The following is a 15,907-nucleotide window of genomic DNA, read 5'->3' as shown; positions in this document are numbered from 1 at the left end:
TAGTGAATGCAAGAACGGCAACTGGACTTGCACGAAGCGGAAGTGCGCAGGCGTGTGCAGCGCCTGGGGCGACTCGCACGTCACCAGCTTCGACGGCACCGACTACGACTTCGAGGGCGTCTGCACCTACCTCCTCGCCAAGGGAGTGATGGACGGCAATGATGGATTCGACGTTGAGATTCAGGTATCATTAGTATATTTTTGAACAAATTGAGACTATTCAGGAAATGTATGCGACATTTCGCACTGTTTGCCGAAACGTTTTTTTTTATTTATTCACACATACTTATGGATAATTTTCAGTATTTTAAAAAAAGTTATTTTTGTAACAAAATACTGCAAATATACCATGAATATTTTAAAATTAATAAGGAAAAAAAGCCGCTCTAGCAAAAAGAGCGAAATGTCGGTTACGATGTTTTTGAAAAGGCACGAAATGAATGATGAGGCTAGCAAGTGATCTTAAGAACCATGTTTAACCCTAAGAACCATGATTGCAATCAATTTCAGTAGTAACCATTATCCACAAGTGTAGAAAGTATCTACTACTTAAGGCACTCCATATTATATGAAAAATCTATATGCCAGTACAGTCAGGTACAAAAGTAACTGAACAAATTCAAAATTTTAAGTCGCCTTTAAACATTAAAACCTCGTTGTTTCTTCACTAAAACAAACTTCAAAAAGCGAACTTTTAGATAATGAAAAAATGAAAGTGTAGAAGCGTATTGAATTTATTAAGCTGCATTTGTGGCTGACTGTACACTTTGAATATCAATGGAAACTATAGATACTGCTCTTCTTTACCGACGAACAACGACATAGTATACGAATTTATAGGATACTGTTATACTCATAATAGAGTATCAATGTATTGTCAACAGAACGTCCCCTGTGGTACAACTGGCGCGACCTGCTCTAAATCAGTGACTCTGAAGGTCGGTGGTGGAGGCAACGAAGAAATAGTCTCCCTCACCAAGAACGCTCCAATTCCCGACATCTCTAAACTGAAGCGGTAATATCCAATTCCTGGTATCTTAATTTTAAAATACCAGTAAAAATGAGTCATCAGTCAAACTAACTTTATTTGAATTGATCTATTTTCGCTATCAACCCAAAAATGGCGTTTGGGGATTTATAATTGATTGATAAACTGACTCTTTGAACAAAACTTCTTTTATTGACAACAATTGCTTTGAAAATTAGACATTAGACTACTTTAGGTTAGTTTGATGAACTGTTGCTTCTCTTCATTAGAATCAAGCTCCGCATTGCGGGAATATACGTATTCCTGGACGTCCCGTCGCTGGGAATGAGCCTGCAGTGGGACAGAGAGCTGCGTGTTTACGTCAAGATCGATTCCATGTGGCAGAACAGGGTAAGTGTTGTTTTACACTATCCGGCTCGAAGGACCAAATTTTATACCGCCTTATTGTATTATACGATTTGGTAACCAGCTTCTCCATAACTTTTCACTATCTATCATTCTGATTGATATTATTGTTAGATATTCTTTTGTTTTTAAATAAACGGAGTTACAAGAAATAATATAAAAATAATGAGGTAATAACATTTTTTCTCGACTACCTTTCACAAAAATTATAATAGTTATAATTATGTATGAATGAAATTCGTCAGGCCGTAATCTCTACACCACGCTATACTTATAACTGCACGCACAGTAATAACAATCAAAATAAACAATTGATAAAAAATTTAATTAAATATACATAGGGCAAGTAAATGAAGTAAAATGTATCTCTGTATTAATTTGTATTTCCCACATTATACAGCAAATAATATTTTTAATTACACACATTTGCAATAGTTGAAAATTGAAAGCAATGGGTATTAAATATTTTTAATTACTCACATTTGGAATCCTAAAAAGCAATGAGTATTAAAACAATGAACATATTCAATTAAACGACACCACTTCGTTTTCATATTTTTCCACGCTTTATACATTGTATTAATTAGTCCTTTTATGATTTCAATCACTGACAATAATGAGTTCATAACTAACTAATTAATTTTATATAGTTTTTGTGCATTTTCCAAGCTTTGTAGCAAAAATAACGAAAACTCTATAATTAGTTTAACCAATCGTAGTTGTTTTATGTTTAACTTTTTTGTGGTTCCGTGTTCTAAAATATTTTTAAAAAGCATCTATAGCCTATATTTTGTTAGTGGTTTGGACTGGCGACATAAAGGTCGCCGGTTACAAAACAGCGAGTACCTCCGCGTCTTAAGACGTCTTTAGTCTTACTAATATTATAATTTATTTTTTCATTAATATAATAAAAGCGAACATTTTTGGACGTTTAGAGGTTAGGATATTTGTTAGAAGTAAATGCAGAAACAGTTGAACGGATTGGATAAAATTTGGCACACAGAAAGACTATGTTCTAGATTAACATATAGGCAACCTTTTATTCCGAATAGATGGCTCTGGCGTCGTTCGGTTGGCGTTATGAATCAATAGAGTAATTTAGGTACTTTTGTATGAGAAAGGCTTTTTACGCGGGCAAAGCCGCGAGCAATACCTAGTTACTAATAAAGCCTGACCAGAAAAATAAAAAAAAAACCTCACATGTTGTGATAAATATGAATCTAATCTTGTCCTAACAGTTAACAGTTAAGGTAACAGTAAAAGTACCCTTTAAAACAAAAAAGTCAAAGTGGTGCCCCTAAAGCATTTTTTTTTCTGGTCAGACCATGCTGTTCGTTACCACATTACCTGGCTTTATGGATACCGAAAACGTCTCAGAAAGATATTACGCCCATTCTTATCTATAAGTAGCATATAATATAGGGCTCGATTCTCTAATATAGCCCGGGGACTGTGTTCTACGTGACTTAGGTACTATAGAGTAAGTAATATACTAGGTAAGGTACTATAAATTATTATCTTTGGATTTTGGCGACCATTGTGTCTGTGGACGTGTCAGTAAATAGGTAAGTTTTTCACTACCGATAGGATTTCTCCGGAATTATTATTTTGTTATATAACATATTTAATGTTTATTTCAAAAGGTGAAAGGTCTTTGCGGTAACTATAATGGAGACATGCGCGACGACTTCCAAACGCCCTCTGGCGGAGGGATGGCTGAGTCCTCGGCTCTCATCTTCGCCGACTCTTGGAAACTAAAGCCTACCTGCCCGAAACCGCAGCCTGCTATTGTGAGTATAAAGTCCATTGACTTATGTGTTTAAATTTGTAAAATATAATTAGTTTTAGTATCGAGCTATAGAAAGTGAAAACATAAGTCAGAAACAAAATACTTAACATTTTTTTTTAATTTAATTTCGATTTCGCTAGGTAAGTATGCTGAACTGTTTGAAGCAGCGTCATTTACAACCTAAAACATTTGATTTATTAATTGTGATATAGGATCACTGCAAACAACGCCCAGAGCGTCGCGAATGGGCGCAAGAGACCTGCGGTGCCTTGAAGCGTTACCCTCTATCTCTGTGCCACGCGGAGGTGCCGGTCGGCGCGTTCGTGCAGCGTTGCGAGCGCGACGCGTGCGCGTGCGACGCGGGCGGGGACTGCGCATGCGCGTGCGCCGCGCTGGCCGCGTACGCGCACGCGTGCTCGCTGCGCGGACTCGACCTGCGCTGGCGCACGCCGCAACTGTGCCGTGAGTTCATGTTCATTGATGTTAAATTCGATCGAAGCGACAGGTTGATAACTTATTAATTTAAGCGATTTTTTTTAATACATTTTAGCTAGGTTCAAAAAACAGAAAAATGATATAAAAAATAATTTAGCTTTTCTCCCGTCGCAATGTTAATACGAGATATTAAAGGCTCTGATTGTTGAATAGTAGCTGGATTTATGAAGAATCTACTCCGTAATAGTAACCTAGAATAGTTAGGAATCCATACATTGTATCCTTGTCCTGTCTGAAAATAGACTATTTTTAAGATATAAGTATATTTCATGATAAAAAAACCTACTAGTATTAAAAAAATCTATTTAAGAAATCGCATTCTTCAATGTCGTATTGCGTAAGGTAAATGAATATTGCAATGCTTTCATTTCCTTGTACGAATAATGAATGTAGTACAAGCGATATTATTACACCTTTTACTTTGCCTCCAATAGCAACAGGGGGCGTAGCTCAGATGGTAGAGCGCTCGCTTAGCATGCGAGAGGTACCGGGATCGATACCCGGCGCCTCCAACTACCCTCATTTTGATAATTTTATTTCTCATTGCATTTTATTGATTATCAGATACTATTAGTTTTATTTGAAAGTTTCTTCATCAGGGGGCGTAGCTCAGATGGTAGAGCGCTCGCTTAGCATGCGAGAGGTACCGGGATCGATACCCGGCGCCTCCAACTACCCTCATTTTGATAATTTTATTTCTCATTGCATTTTATTGATTATCAGATACTATTAGTTTTATTTGAAAGTTTCTTCATCAGGGGGCGTAGCTCAGATGGTAGAGCGCTCGCTTAGCATGCGAGAGGTACCGGGATCGATACCCGGCGCCTCCAACTACCCTCATTTTGATAATTTTATTTACTCATTGCATTTTATTGATTATCATATACTATACGTTTCATTTGAAAGTTACTTCATCAGGGGGCGTAGCTCAGATGGTAGAGCGCTCGCTTAGCATGCGAGAGGTACCGGGATCGATACCCGGCGCCTCCAACTACCCTCATTTTGGCTTATTTTAGACACTAAGCAAACGATGAAATAGTGTATTAGCAAGTGCCCATAGAATAAATAGTATAAAGCTTACAGCAAATTCTTACAAACAAACTGCAAGTATCGTTGAAAACTCCACTGGAGACACATATTTGTGTTGGCAAGAAATTTAACTTTTCCTCAGTATCTAAAAGAAACCTTGATAATTCAAACAGTATACATATTTATCGACTCTCACTATCCAACAGCGATGCAGTGCGACGAAGAGTGCTCGAACTACGACCCGTGTGTGTCCGCGTGCCCGGTGGAGACTTGCGACAACACCCTGTATTACACAGAAATGAAAACCAACTGCGAACAGGACACCTGTGTTGAAGGTATATATTATTGTTGACTTAATAATAGGAATCTGACAAAGATTTGAGATCATTTTTCTTTTTTTCTATAATTTATTCAAAGGTGGGTATCACAATATCATATCATCAGTCATGGGTTATTTTGGATGGATTTATTAAGTCTACCTTGGGGATGTTTAGTCTTATAAGTCCGCTTCTTTAGATAGTAAACGAACGAAATTATGTCGAATTGTGGTATAAGAGGGGAGGGGGTATACTGGGACCGAGACACCAGACTACACTTATAAAAAAATCTTTTCACAGGTTGCAAGCCAAAGAAGTCGTGTCCCGAAGGCACTGTGTACAAGAACAGCTCGCTAACAGACTGTGTGCCGCGCGCCAAGTGCAAACCAGTGTGCATGACCCTCGAGGACGGCCGCGAAATATTGGAGGGAGAGGTCATCGAAGAGGACGCGTGCCACACCTGCAGGTGTTCAAAGAAACATAGAGTCTGTACAGGACAGCCGTGCTCTACTGAACCGGTAAGTTTTTATTAAAACTAACCTCAAAAGTTGTGAGGGTTTGCAAATGTTAATGAGTTTAACGAATAACGGCAAATAAATTTTGTTAAAACTGATTTAACTATGTATTAACGTTATACAAAACAGTGCTTTTATAATTACGTATAAATAAAAACTAGATATTGAAGTGAAGGAAAAACTCAGACTATAAATTGTCTTTACTTTTCGAATTACGAAACTATTGGAAGTAATGGTCCTTCGAGCCAGACCATACTACATTAACTATTTATATTGACAGCCACACATCGGCTCCACCGAACCATCCAGTGAGAAGCCACACGACGAGCCGTTGAAATGTGCCACTGGATGGACCAACTGGATCAACAGGGGTCCCCCAGAAACTGGACCCAATGGGGAGTCCATTGACAACGAACCACTCCCTAAGCCTAAGGAATTGGTGAGTAAAATATTGTATTAGCTTGTAGTAGCTTACAATAGTTTAGGTCTAAATTTAGTGTCATTTATAGTGTGCAGGTTATGTTGATCTTTGTCATTTAAGTCATAGTCAATATTTTTTTTACTCAATTTAGGAACAAACGGTCTTTGAAACCGCATAATAATAGCAGAGACTCGCTTAGTTTCTTTTTTTCTTTCATTATTTCTTTCTTCTTTGAAATGGCATCTTACAAATATCCGCCGAACCAAAATTTAAAGTTCCCTAATTTCCAGCAAATTGGCTCCCCAATGTGCAAGCCGGACATGATGAAGAAAATTGAGTGCCGCACCGTCGAGGGTCACAAGGAGCCTAAGGAGACTGGTCTAGACGTGGAGTGCAGCCTGGAGAAAGGCCTGGTGTGCAAGGAGGTCGGCAAGGCTTGTCCAGACTTTGAGATACGCGTGTTCTGCGAGTGCGAGGGTGAGTTGTATTTTAGACAAATAAAAATAGACTATGGAATAGTAGTGTATTCTCATTTTTGGATATCTCTGTAAATAAATGTGTTGTATATATATTCCTTAAGTAAATATGGGCATAGCCTGGGGGGGGGGGGAAGTACTATTTTTGTAAGTACTTATTTGGCCCAAGTAAAAAGAACCTTCTTTTGTTCCAATACTTACATGACTTCAACTCTTTGTAACGTCACCCCAGTACCCGAAGCTTGCGTCACCTCGGAACGTCCCAACGACCCCCACCCAACCGACTGCAGCAAGTTCTACGAGTGTGCCCCCCACGGTCCCACGCTGAAGGACTGCGCCCCCGGGACCCTGTACAACCCGGTAGCCATGGTGTGCGACTGGCCTGCGGTCGTGATCCCCATGAGGCCGGAGTGTGGGGTGGCTGCTACTGCCTCCACGCCTACAACGGTCACCTTGGCTGCAACACCTAGTACACCTACTACAGTGGAAGAAGAAGGTTTGCGTTTTGATTAAAACTACACCCTGTATAATGCTTGTTTATAGGAAATGCAGTGGATTACCGTTTAAATTATTAAATGCTTTATTAATGTTATTATTAAAAAGTTTTCGTGTTATGCTAAAATAAAGTTGAATTTAATATGTGGTATCAATATTAATCAAACCACATCCTGTATAATGATTATTATTTTACTTTTTAAATACAATTTATGGATTTTTTCTCTAGAAAATGTTAGTATTAACCGTTAAATAAAAGCTATATGGTCTTAATTTTTTTCAGAACAACGAACTTTAATTTCGAAAGTCCCATGGGCACCGGCAATAAAAGGTGAGATATATTAACTAATCATAAAGCACAGCTAAACAGGAATCCTTATATGCAGTGGTTACTGTTTTTCCGAGACGTATGTACTCAAAAATGTTTTTTTTTTTATTTCTTATTACTACAGTATGTTTAAAAAAAAACAGTATATTAAATTCCACCGTGGATAAATCCATTTTGATTCAAATTCCTTTTAATTTAAAATATTTTTGTTCAAATGAGAAATCTCTTTAATCTGGTAGAACTTTCACAAAAACAAAAGCTTTCAAGTCTCTACATTTAAAAGACCTTAATTTTGACATTATTTAAACTCCTCATTTGTATCCAGTGCCGCCATCGCCTGTCCCGAGCCGCTGTCCCCCGGGCAAGGTGTACAAGCCCTGCGCATACCCATGCGACAAACTCTGCGACTACTTCAAACGAATACTGGTGGATAAAGGCAGATGTATGCTGGAGGTAAGACTTTGTATAATTAAATTGTGAAAAAAACACACTTTGTGTGTATATAGCGGCGAGAGCCTAGATGGGTATGGAACGGACTGCCGAGACGAATGTTCGCAGGTTCAAAACCCAAGGGCACCTCTGACTTTTCTAAAGTTATGTGTGTATACTCTGCAAATTATCGCTAGCTTTAACCGTGAAGGAAAACATAGTGAGGAAGCCTGCATAACTGAGTTTTTTATAACAATTTTTGAGGATATGTGAGGTCTGCCAAACCGGACTAGACCAGTGTGGCAGACTAAGGTCTAATCCTTCTCAGTAGTAGAGGCCCGGGCCCAGCAGTGGGACAATACATAATACAGGGTTGATACTATCATTATATTATACTAATGCTTCTACCTCACGTTTGGCGTTGCTTAGTTATGGTAAGAAGTTTTATTCTATTTAAAGTTCTTAAAGTACAAAAGCGACTTTATTCAATATAACTATTTGTATTTTAAATTCTAATAGTGTTGCTATATGGTATATTTTTGTATGTAGTCCTGCGTGGACGGTTGTGTCGACGAGTCGGTCGCGAACATCGAGTGCAACTTCGGGTCCTTCTGGCGCGACGAGCAGACCTGCGTGCCCGTACACGACTGCACCTGCTTCAGGAACGGGGATATCGTCAGGGTATGTAGACTAAACTTACTTCTTAACCTAATAAGTTACCTCACTGGCTGCTCCTGCAAGCCTTATTTATTTATTGATCACCAAAATAATGGACACCAGAGGATCCCTATCTTTTTTCTTATAAAAATCTCTGCAGTTAAGTTTCTACCATATCCTCCAGAATATGCAATTAATAATTATTTTAATGTAACATTCGCTTAGATTCTTAAAACATTATCTGCCTATATTAATAGGTGAAATCAAGTCAACATTTTAATTCTTTACTATCAAAACCAGATTAATTTTCGCGGACCTCGCTTACAAATTGTGAACCCCCATCTTTTGTTCACGCCAACGTAGGCCCCCGTCGAGTCTCCCGTGAACCGCTGGAGTCTTGGACCACTTTGTGGATCAATGATGTGCACCAATAGACAGCAAAACATAAAAATCTTAATATTTTAGTTCAGCCTATAGTTATAGATGCAGATGTAGAGGAACAGATGGGTTACCTCATACAGCCTCTACTGCACTGTAAAGGATCAAAGATGCAGTAACAGTGTTGAAGGAAATCAGTAAAGATTAAATAACAGGGGAGGGGGGGTTTTGTTCTACGGATGTTCCATTCGCCATACAAAGCGTGATAGTTGGTTACGAGACAGTACCAGCACGCTATTCGTGCTGACCAATATATCTACAATGTCTTTGATTTTCTTCCAGCCCCATGGAGTGGTGCACGAAGGTTGCGTCTCCTGCCAATGCATGGACAACGAGCTGCACTGCGACTCCAGCCACTGCCCGATGATAGGCTCCACCCACTTGCCCATGATGGAATACAGTCCCTCAGTCTACCCCATATACAGCCCCACGCCATCTACTAAAGCCCCAGTTAAGATTCCAATCACAATAACATCATCAGTGGGATCGACTCCGTCTACGCCAGGAATTAGTTCGCCTCCACTGATAATCAAGACGACTGTGACGCCGCCACCAGAATGTGCGCCAGAGAGGTGAGAATTGACTATTTCACTCATATGTTCCTATTAAATTTAATTAAAAATGTACGTCATTTAAAATATAACAAAGAAACCTTGATCAAAATCCATTAAAAATCTATCAGATGTATTAAATTCCTATAGAAGGGCTAAATGTCAGAAAACGGTAATAAGACTCAGTACTATATTGTGACGTCATCAGAGATACGATGCGCGTGATAGAAAGCATAATCTCGCTAGGGATAACGTCCCCTTTTGAACATTGTATTGTTTAAAATATTAATTATTTCTACCATTTTTTATCCAGTTTTATTGCTAGTTTGCTATTATGTCTATTGCGTATAGGATTATTAAATCTAACACCTACCCTACTGTTTCAATACTACATGCAGTACGTAGTTGACCTCGGAAGTAATATGTGTATTAGATTTTCGCTAGTTTTAAAGAATAAAAGAAATATATGCGTAGACTTGTTTATTTGAGAGCTTTAAATAATATTACAAAGATGATGTATCCCAAGGTACAAGCTTAGCCTAGTTTGGGTACCCCTGGCAAATATGTTATTTTTTGTTTTTTCATAATAAGCTTGTAATTTGTAACCATTGAAATTGTAAACAAATTCGGTTATCTATATATATAAAAATGAATTGCTGTTCGTTAGTCTCGCTAAAACTCGAGAACGGCTGAACGGATTTATCTTATCTTGGTCTTGAATTATTCGTGGAGGTCTAGGGAAGGTTTAAAAGGTGAGAAAAATTCGAATAATTGCCGGGAAAATCCTCAAAACAGCATTTTTCTATTTCCCATACAAACGTTTTCTAACTAATACGTAGAGTCAATTTGAGCTTTATTGCTATTGTATAAAGTTCACTGTTGTCTAAGCAATGTAGGTGTGTTCCTAACATCAAAGCAGTGTGCGTTGGAGCACAGAATATAATAATGTAATGTCGCGTTCTGAAACTCAACAAAAGTGATATCGCGGACCCGACTAAATTGAACAGTCACAAAATTTAATATATCATTAGTTATTTGGTTGGCTTCACGATATTATTTCTTTTGTTTTACTTTAAAATGCATGTTTTCGTTATTGACAATTTTTGAGCTACTTTTGCATATCTATACTTATAATTAATATGTAGAGAGGTCAATTCTGTACATGAAATATATTTCCAAAATAACTGGGGGTGATTAGGGATCGATACTGATGCCAAAAATGCAATTAGTAAAATTTTTGTCTGTCTGTCTGTATAACCGTTATAGAAACAAAAACTACTCGACGGATTTTAACTTAACTTGGTACAATTATTTTTCATACTCCTGAGCTGGTTATAGTATACTTTTCATCACACTACAATTAATAGGAGCATAGCAGTGATGGAAAATGTTGGGAAAACGGGAGAAGTTACTCCATTTTTAAGCTTTCGTCATTTCGTGTGCAACCTTAATGGTTAAAAGTTCCTTCGATTTCACCAGGATCCCATCATCAGACCCTGACCGGACAATCGGACCACCTGCATACCACCATAAATTAAAAGAACATCCCGACAAATTGAGCACCTTCTCCATTTTTGAAACCCGAAATCCACGCGGGCGAAGCTGCGGGCGGAAGCTATTTACAATAAAAAAAATATCATAAAAAAATATGTGATTTACCAAATCAGAATATTACGTACATGTTAAATATTATTTTGATCCTACAGGTACATAGACTTGATGATGGGCGATCAACCTCTGCCAGACTCCTCGTTCAGTGCCAGCTCGAAGGCCAGTGAATTGTTCGCTCCCCATAACGCTAAGCTTTTCAGCCGCCCTACTGATGTCTCAGGTAAGTTAGCATACTGCCTTTCTTGATATTATGCTGCTCAAGTAAGGTAAAGGCACCAATCATGGACAGTTTAAGTTTAGTCCGTACCACGTTATTTCACTTCTATTGCTTATGCTTTTTGAATTCGAAATTTATTATATTTGAACTTATATGTTATAAGCACGCTTTAGAGATATTTTGGAATTTTTCGAAACCCTACTTATTCCCTTATTACGTATATTATATGTGCATATAAAGATATTTCGGAATTACCTTTACAATTACCTTTGTAAGGACATTCAAATTCAAGACATAACCTTATTTTTTCACAATTCAGCCGGCAGCTGGAATCCACAAATATCAGACAAGAACCAGTACATCCAAGTGGAGTTGCCATCACGGGAGCCGATCTACGGCGTGGTGATGCAAGGAAGCCCCTTGTTCAACCAGTACGTGACCAGCTACGAGGTGTTGTACGGTGACGATGGTCACACCTTCTCCACTGTCGACGGACCTGACGGCAAGAGCAAGGTAGGAACATCCAGGCAGTACAAAATGTTGTTAAATTGATGACATGTGTTTTAGCGGTAAGAATCAGTAGGTAATAGGGATGAATATAATGCAGCAACTGGTCCTACTGAGCCTCCTACTAAACCCTACTGCGCCTGATGGTAAGTGAAGTGGGGTCCAATAGAATGTCGAATGACGTGAGATGATTAACCCTCGGCAGTCGCCACAATTATGCCGGCCTGTTGGAACCGGATACTCACAGATTGGTCGCGGAACGCGACACACTTACGTGGGCCACTATAGCGTGTTTTAACACCTTGTGTACGGTGGTCGCTATCCGGGCGGATACAAAATATATCCTACCACCAACAAATTATAGAGCTTATGTACTTTCTTCACCAGGTGTTCCGCGGCCCCGTGGACAACAATACCCCGCTGAAGCAAATGTTCGAACCGCCGATAGAGGCCAAGGTGGTCCGCATCCACCCGCTGACGTGGCACGACGACATCGCGGTCAGGATGGAGCTCATCGGCTGCGCGGAGCTCACCACCACCACGATCACCACCAGACACACCACTGTTACCACTGTGAGTATGGACTTTGCTTTATAGTGGAAAACATAAACCAAGAGGTTGAGGAAAAGCAGGTGGCAGTATATTAACAATCAAAGAACCAGGATGCAACTAGGGCACTTTTCAATGTTCCATCCCTTGATGTGATAGGGGGTGAACCTATTGCAATATTTTACAAAATCGCAAACTCTAGGCTAATACTATTCACAAAACCCAATATCACAGCCCGTCGAGGATCCAAAGCCATGACCTCGGAGCAGTTGCCAAACCGCGCAAGCAATATAACTCCGCCAGCATTATGAAGTTGACTGTGATTTTTATAGTCAAGAATTAGACAACAGGCAGAGAGACGTTAAAACTATTGGCTGAAATCACGGTCCTAATCGATATCTTCAGATCGATCCTCAGAATAAGCCGATCTAAATAATTTATTATCGCGATCGATCCGAATTAGTATAAAGTAAAGATGGTCCAATCATTATTGTACTTTTTCTACCTCATGATATCTCTTATTTTTTATCAGCCGCTATAATTGGCAAGTGTGAGTCAAAAGGTAATACAAATAGAATTTAAAATTGAATACATTTTGTCGCAGTTGGAGCCAATGCAATGCACGGAGCCCCTTGGCTTGGCGTCAAATCTGCCTCTCCGGCAAATAGACGTGAGTTCGAACAGCGACGCGAAGAGATACTTCAAGCTGGACGGAGAGAGAGGCTGGAAGCCGCTGTACAGCACCCCAGGGGAATGGGTCATGGTAAGTACATATCCAGACAGAACGGAAAATACACTGTCTGTTATTAGGTTGTCATTTCATTCATAAACTGATATCAAAATCAATATATTAAATATAGATTGTTTTACCAGCCAACGCTTCAGTATTAGCCAGCCAGGGTATTGATTGATGCTGATTATCGAAATGATTCTTATTATGGGCAATGATGACGCTTACCATCAGGCGAATGACAAGCTCGTCAAGTCATTCAAAGCAATAAAAAAAAAATCTCAATTTTTTTATTTAACCCTACCTACATATTTACCAGATTAATGACCTCATGTTAATCTCGTTAATTGACTTCCAAGAAAGAAGATCCTCAAATCATGTGCTTATTTTTTTCTTTATGTATTTACACAAATTTCTCTGAGATTTTAGGCCAATTTGCATGATTCCTTCTTTATTTGGTAAAGAAATACCGCGTAACGGTACCATAATATTTTTTAAATGTTTTAGGTTCGTATTTTCCCAGCTTTAATTTTAATAAATATAAAAGGCTGTTTTAATCCATTCTCCCGTCATCTGTAGAAAACATTTTACTCATATTCCCGCAAATTTGGGCATGATTTGTAACGTGTTCACATTTTGCATATTATTAGTAGAAAGAAAATTTAATTAGTGTTATAAATGTTTACGATTGTTTTATGTGAACATAAATTACATAAAACAATAGTTACTAATTAATTAAGAAATATATTGTGCAGTTAGGAAAATAATTACACATTTTCACATCATAGTAAGCCCAGCTAAAGCTGGACTTCAAAAATTCGGCTCAAATCCCGAGTCACATTATGTACAGCTATCCCCTACACCTGCCGATAGATATAGGGGAACAAATGACTCGCGATTACGATGACCGTTCAGGCTAATTCCACGCTCATTAGCACCTCTACTAACTAATAGTACCAAGAGCTCAGAATCAAATTTACATTTCCACTAGACGTTATCTCTGTGAATATTGACGTCGCGTTTCAGGAATGTTTGGTAATATGTACAGCGCCACCTAGCGGTGGACATCATGTAGTGGAAATTGTTAAGAAGTGGCCGTACTAGAGTCGCCAGCCTTATAACCATTTTTACAGTATGAATTTTTTAAACGGTGATGAAGTTGTTTAGAGAATAATCGACGTGGAATTAATTGCAAATTTTTGTACGGTTAAAGTGATTGCTACAAATAGGAGTTGTAAGCCTAACGGGGTGAACAGAGACGCATCTATGGTAATTGATGTTTGCGGGAGTGATAGGGACCGACACCGCTGGAATAAAATATTTCTCGAAACGAAAAAACACACATTTCTATTAGGTACTCAAGTTATCGATGTCGTAACATATATTATATCTAATGCTGGAAACGGAAATATTACACTAGTTAATCAAAATAAAACTTAGAATGCTACCGATACCCTGTCATCAGACCGATACTACTATAAGACATCGCGCAGACGGCAACAATGTGACAGTGTTTGCGAGACGCCTTAACTTTAATCATTAATTTCATTGTCACCAGTTCGACTTCACATCACCGCGTAACCTCACCGGCATCACCACTAAAGGTGGTCCAAGCGGATGGGTGACGTCATACAAGGTCCTCTACACGTCAGACCTGACCACCTTCAACCCAATCATCGACGAGGATGGCAAGGAGAAGGTGTTCCCGGCCAACTATGACAACGATTCGGCAGTGACCAACGAGTTCAGACCCCCGATACATGCGCAGTACCTGAAGATCTTGCCTTTGAAGTGGAAGGGAGGAATGGAGATGAGGGTCGAGCCTATTGGATGCTTCGAGCCTTACGGTAAGGTTTAGTAAAGGAAATAGCTGGTGCGCAATATAATGTACCAATAAATTGTTAGTTAAAATACTTCATTTTAAGGAATTTTTGAACCACAGAAATCCTCCCTCTGGCTACGCCCACGGCAAGCCAGCATAATAATTGATATTCGAGGCTAATCACGTGTTTGGCTTCCTGATTATATTTAGACTATAATATACTATATTTACATCCTCTGTAGGGACCCACCGTTGGAACCTTTTTTTTAATGTGGCGAACGAACAACACGCATCAATATAGTGTAAATAGTCATGATCATGATCACCTGCCCATTAGTCTAAAAAATCCTTCTGATAGTCTTCGAGACTATAAAGCATACAAAAATATACAACTCTACATATAGGTCCTTAAAAAATATGTCTTTAACCGACTACAACACTGGAAAAGGTTGTTCATTTCCTCGTTTTTTTTTCACAACAGCAGTGACAGAAATGGTACCAATACGCGAGGAGACGACAACGTTCTCCCCGAAGACGTGCGAGGTCTGTCCCGGGGTGCAGGACGTCGTCGACTGCGACTGCAAATCTCCAGACGCTCCATACTACGACGGGGAGAACTGCGTGGCTCGCAACCAGTGTCCGTGCGTCGAGTCCTTCATGACGTGAGTGTTTTATAACTTTAGAACGAACTGTCAACTATTTTCGCTAGATGGCGTTTATTTTGAGTTTTAAAACTGATTTCACAAACTCGATTCGTACTCCTTTTGCACCAGTTTTTTTATGATTTACATAAACATATCAGGGGTTGTGTATTACCTTTTAAAAAGAGATCTAAAACAACAACTGTGAATAAATGGTTCTTGTATGGACATACTCATTTGAATTTTTAACTTTCATTATAATATTCGCTATATACGAGAGAATTGTTCTGTAAAATAATTAATTTGTTATAACGATCGCCAAAATTTAATTAGCTGTAAACTTAACGTCAATAATAACCGCGCATGTGTACTGTGCACTCACTGTGCGTAACAACACATAAACACGTGAGCATTAGTGAATTAGAAAACTAGGGTCATAAATATAGCTTATACTCGCGGTTCCGCCTGCGTGAAATAGTTTTTCCGGGATAAAAGTA

General features: G+C 38.9%; 1 protein-coding gene and 4 non-coding genes across 5 annotated transcripts in view; all 5 read left to right on the top strand.

Annotated features, from left to right (window-relative positions):
- LOC115451500 (hemocytin) overlaps positions 1-15,907 on the top strand; it is a 63,687-nt gene that overhangs the window by 19,279 nt on the left and 28,501 nt on the right. Inside the window, 20 exon segments of the mRNA XM_037439762.1 lie at positions 4-184; positions 885-1,015; positions 1,258-1,378; positions 3,037-3,183; positions 3,395-3,644; positions 4,913-5,041; positions 5,324-5,541; positions 5,819-5,977; positions 6,250-6,436; positions 6,668-6,931; positions 7,214-7,261; positions 7,584-7,711; positions 8,237-8,368; positions 9,065-9,354; positions 11,040-11,164; positions 11,481-11,674; positions 12,056-12,241; positions 12,822-12,980; positions 14,506-14,794; positions 15,251-15,431. Coding sequence (XP_037295659.1) covers positions 4-184; positions 885-1,015; positions 1,258-1,378; positions 3,037-3,183; positions 3,395-3,644; positions 4,913-5,041; positions 5,324-5,541; positions 5,819-5,977; positions 6,250-6,436; positions 6,668-6,931; positions 7,214-7,261; positions 7,584-7,711; positions 8,237-8,368; positions 9,065-9,354; positions 11,040-11,164; positions 11,481-11,674; positions 12,056-12,241; positions 12,822-12,980; positions 14,506-14,794; positions 15,251-15,431 — 3,519 coding nt within the window.
- Positions 4,117-4,189, top strand: Trnaa-agc. The gene has a single exon. It is a non-coding gene; the product is annotated as a tRNA-Ala (tRNA).
- Trnaa-agc lies at positions 4,276-4,348 on the top strand. The gene has a single exon. It is a non-coding gene; the product is annotated as a tRNA-Ala (tRNA).
- Trnaa-agc lies at positions 4,435-4,507 on the top strand. The gene has a single exon. It is a non-coding gene; the product is annotated as a tRNA-Ala (tRNA).
- Positions 4,595-4,667, top strand: Trnaa-agc. Its single transcript has one exon. It is a non-coding gene; the product is annotated as a tRNA-Ala (tRNA).

This window comes from Manduca sexta, chromosome 17 (genome assembly GCF_014839805.1).
Source record: "Manduca sexta isolate Smith_Timp_Sample1 chromosome 17, JHU_Msex_v1.0, whole genome shotgun sequence".
NCBI lineage: Eukaryota > Metazoa > Arthropoda > Insecta > Lepidoptera > Sphingidae > Manduca > Manduca sexta.
The sequence above is the reverse complement of the archived record's forward strand: the minus strand, read 5'-3'. Positions and strand labels throughout refer to the sequence as shown.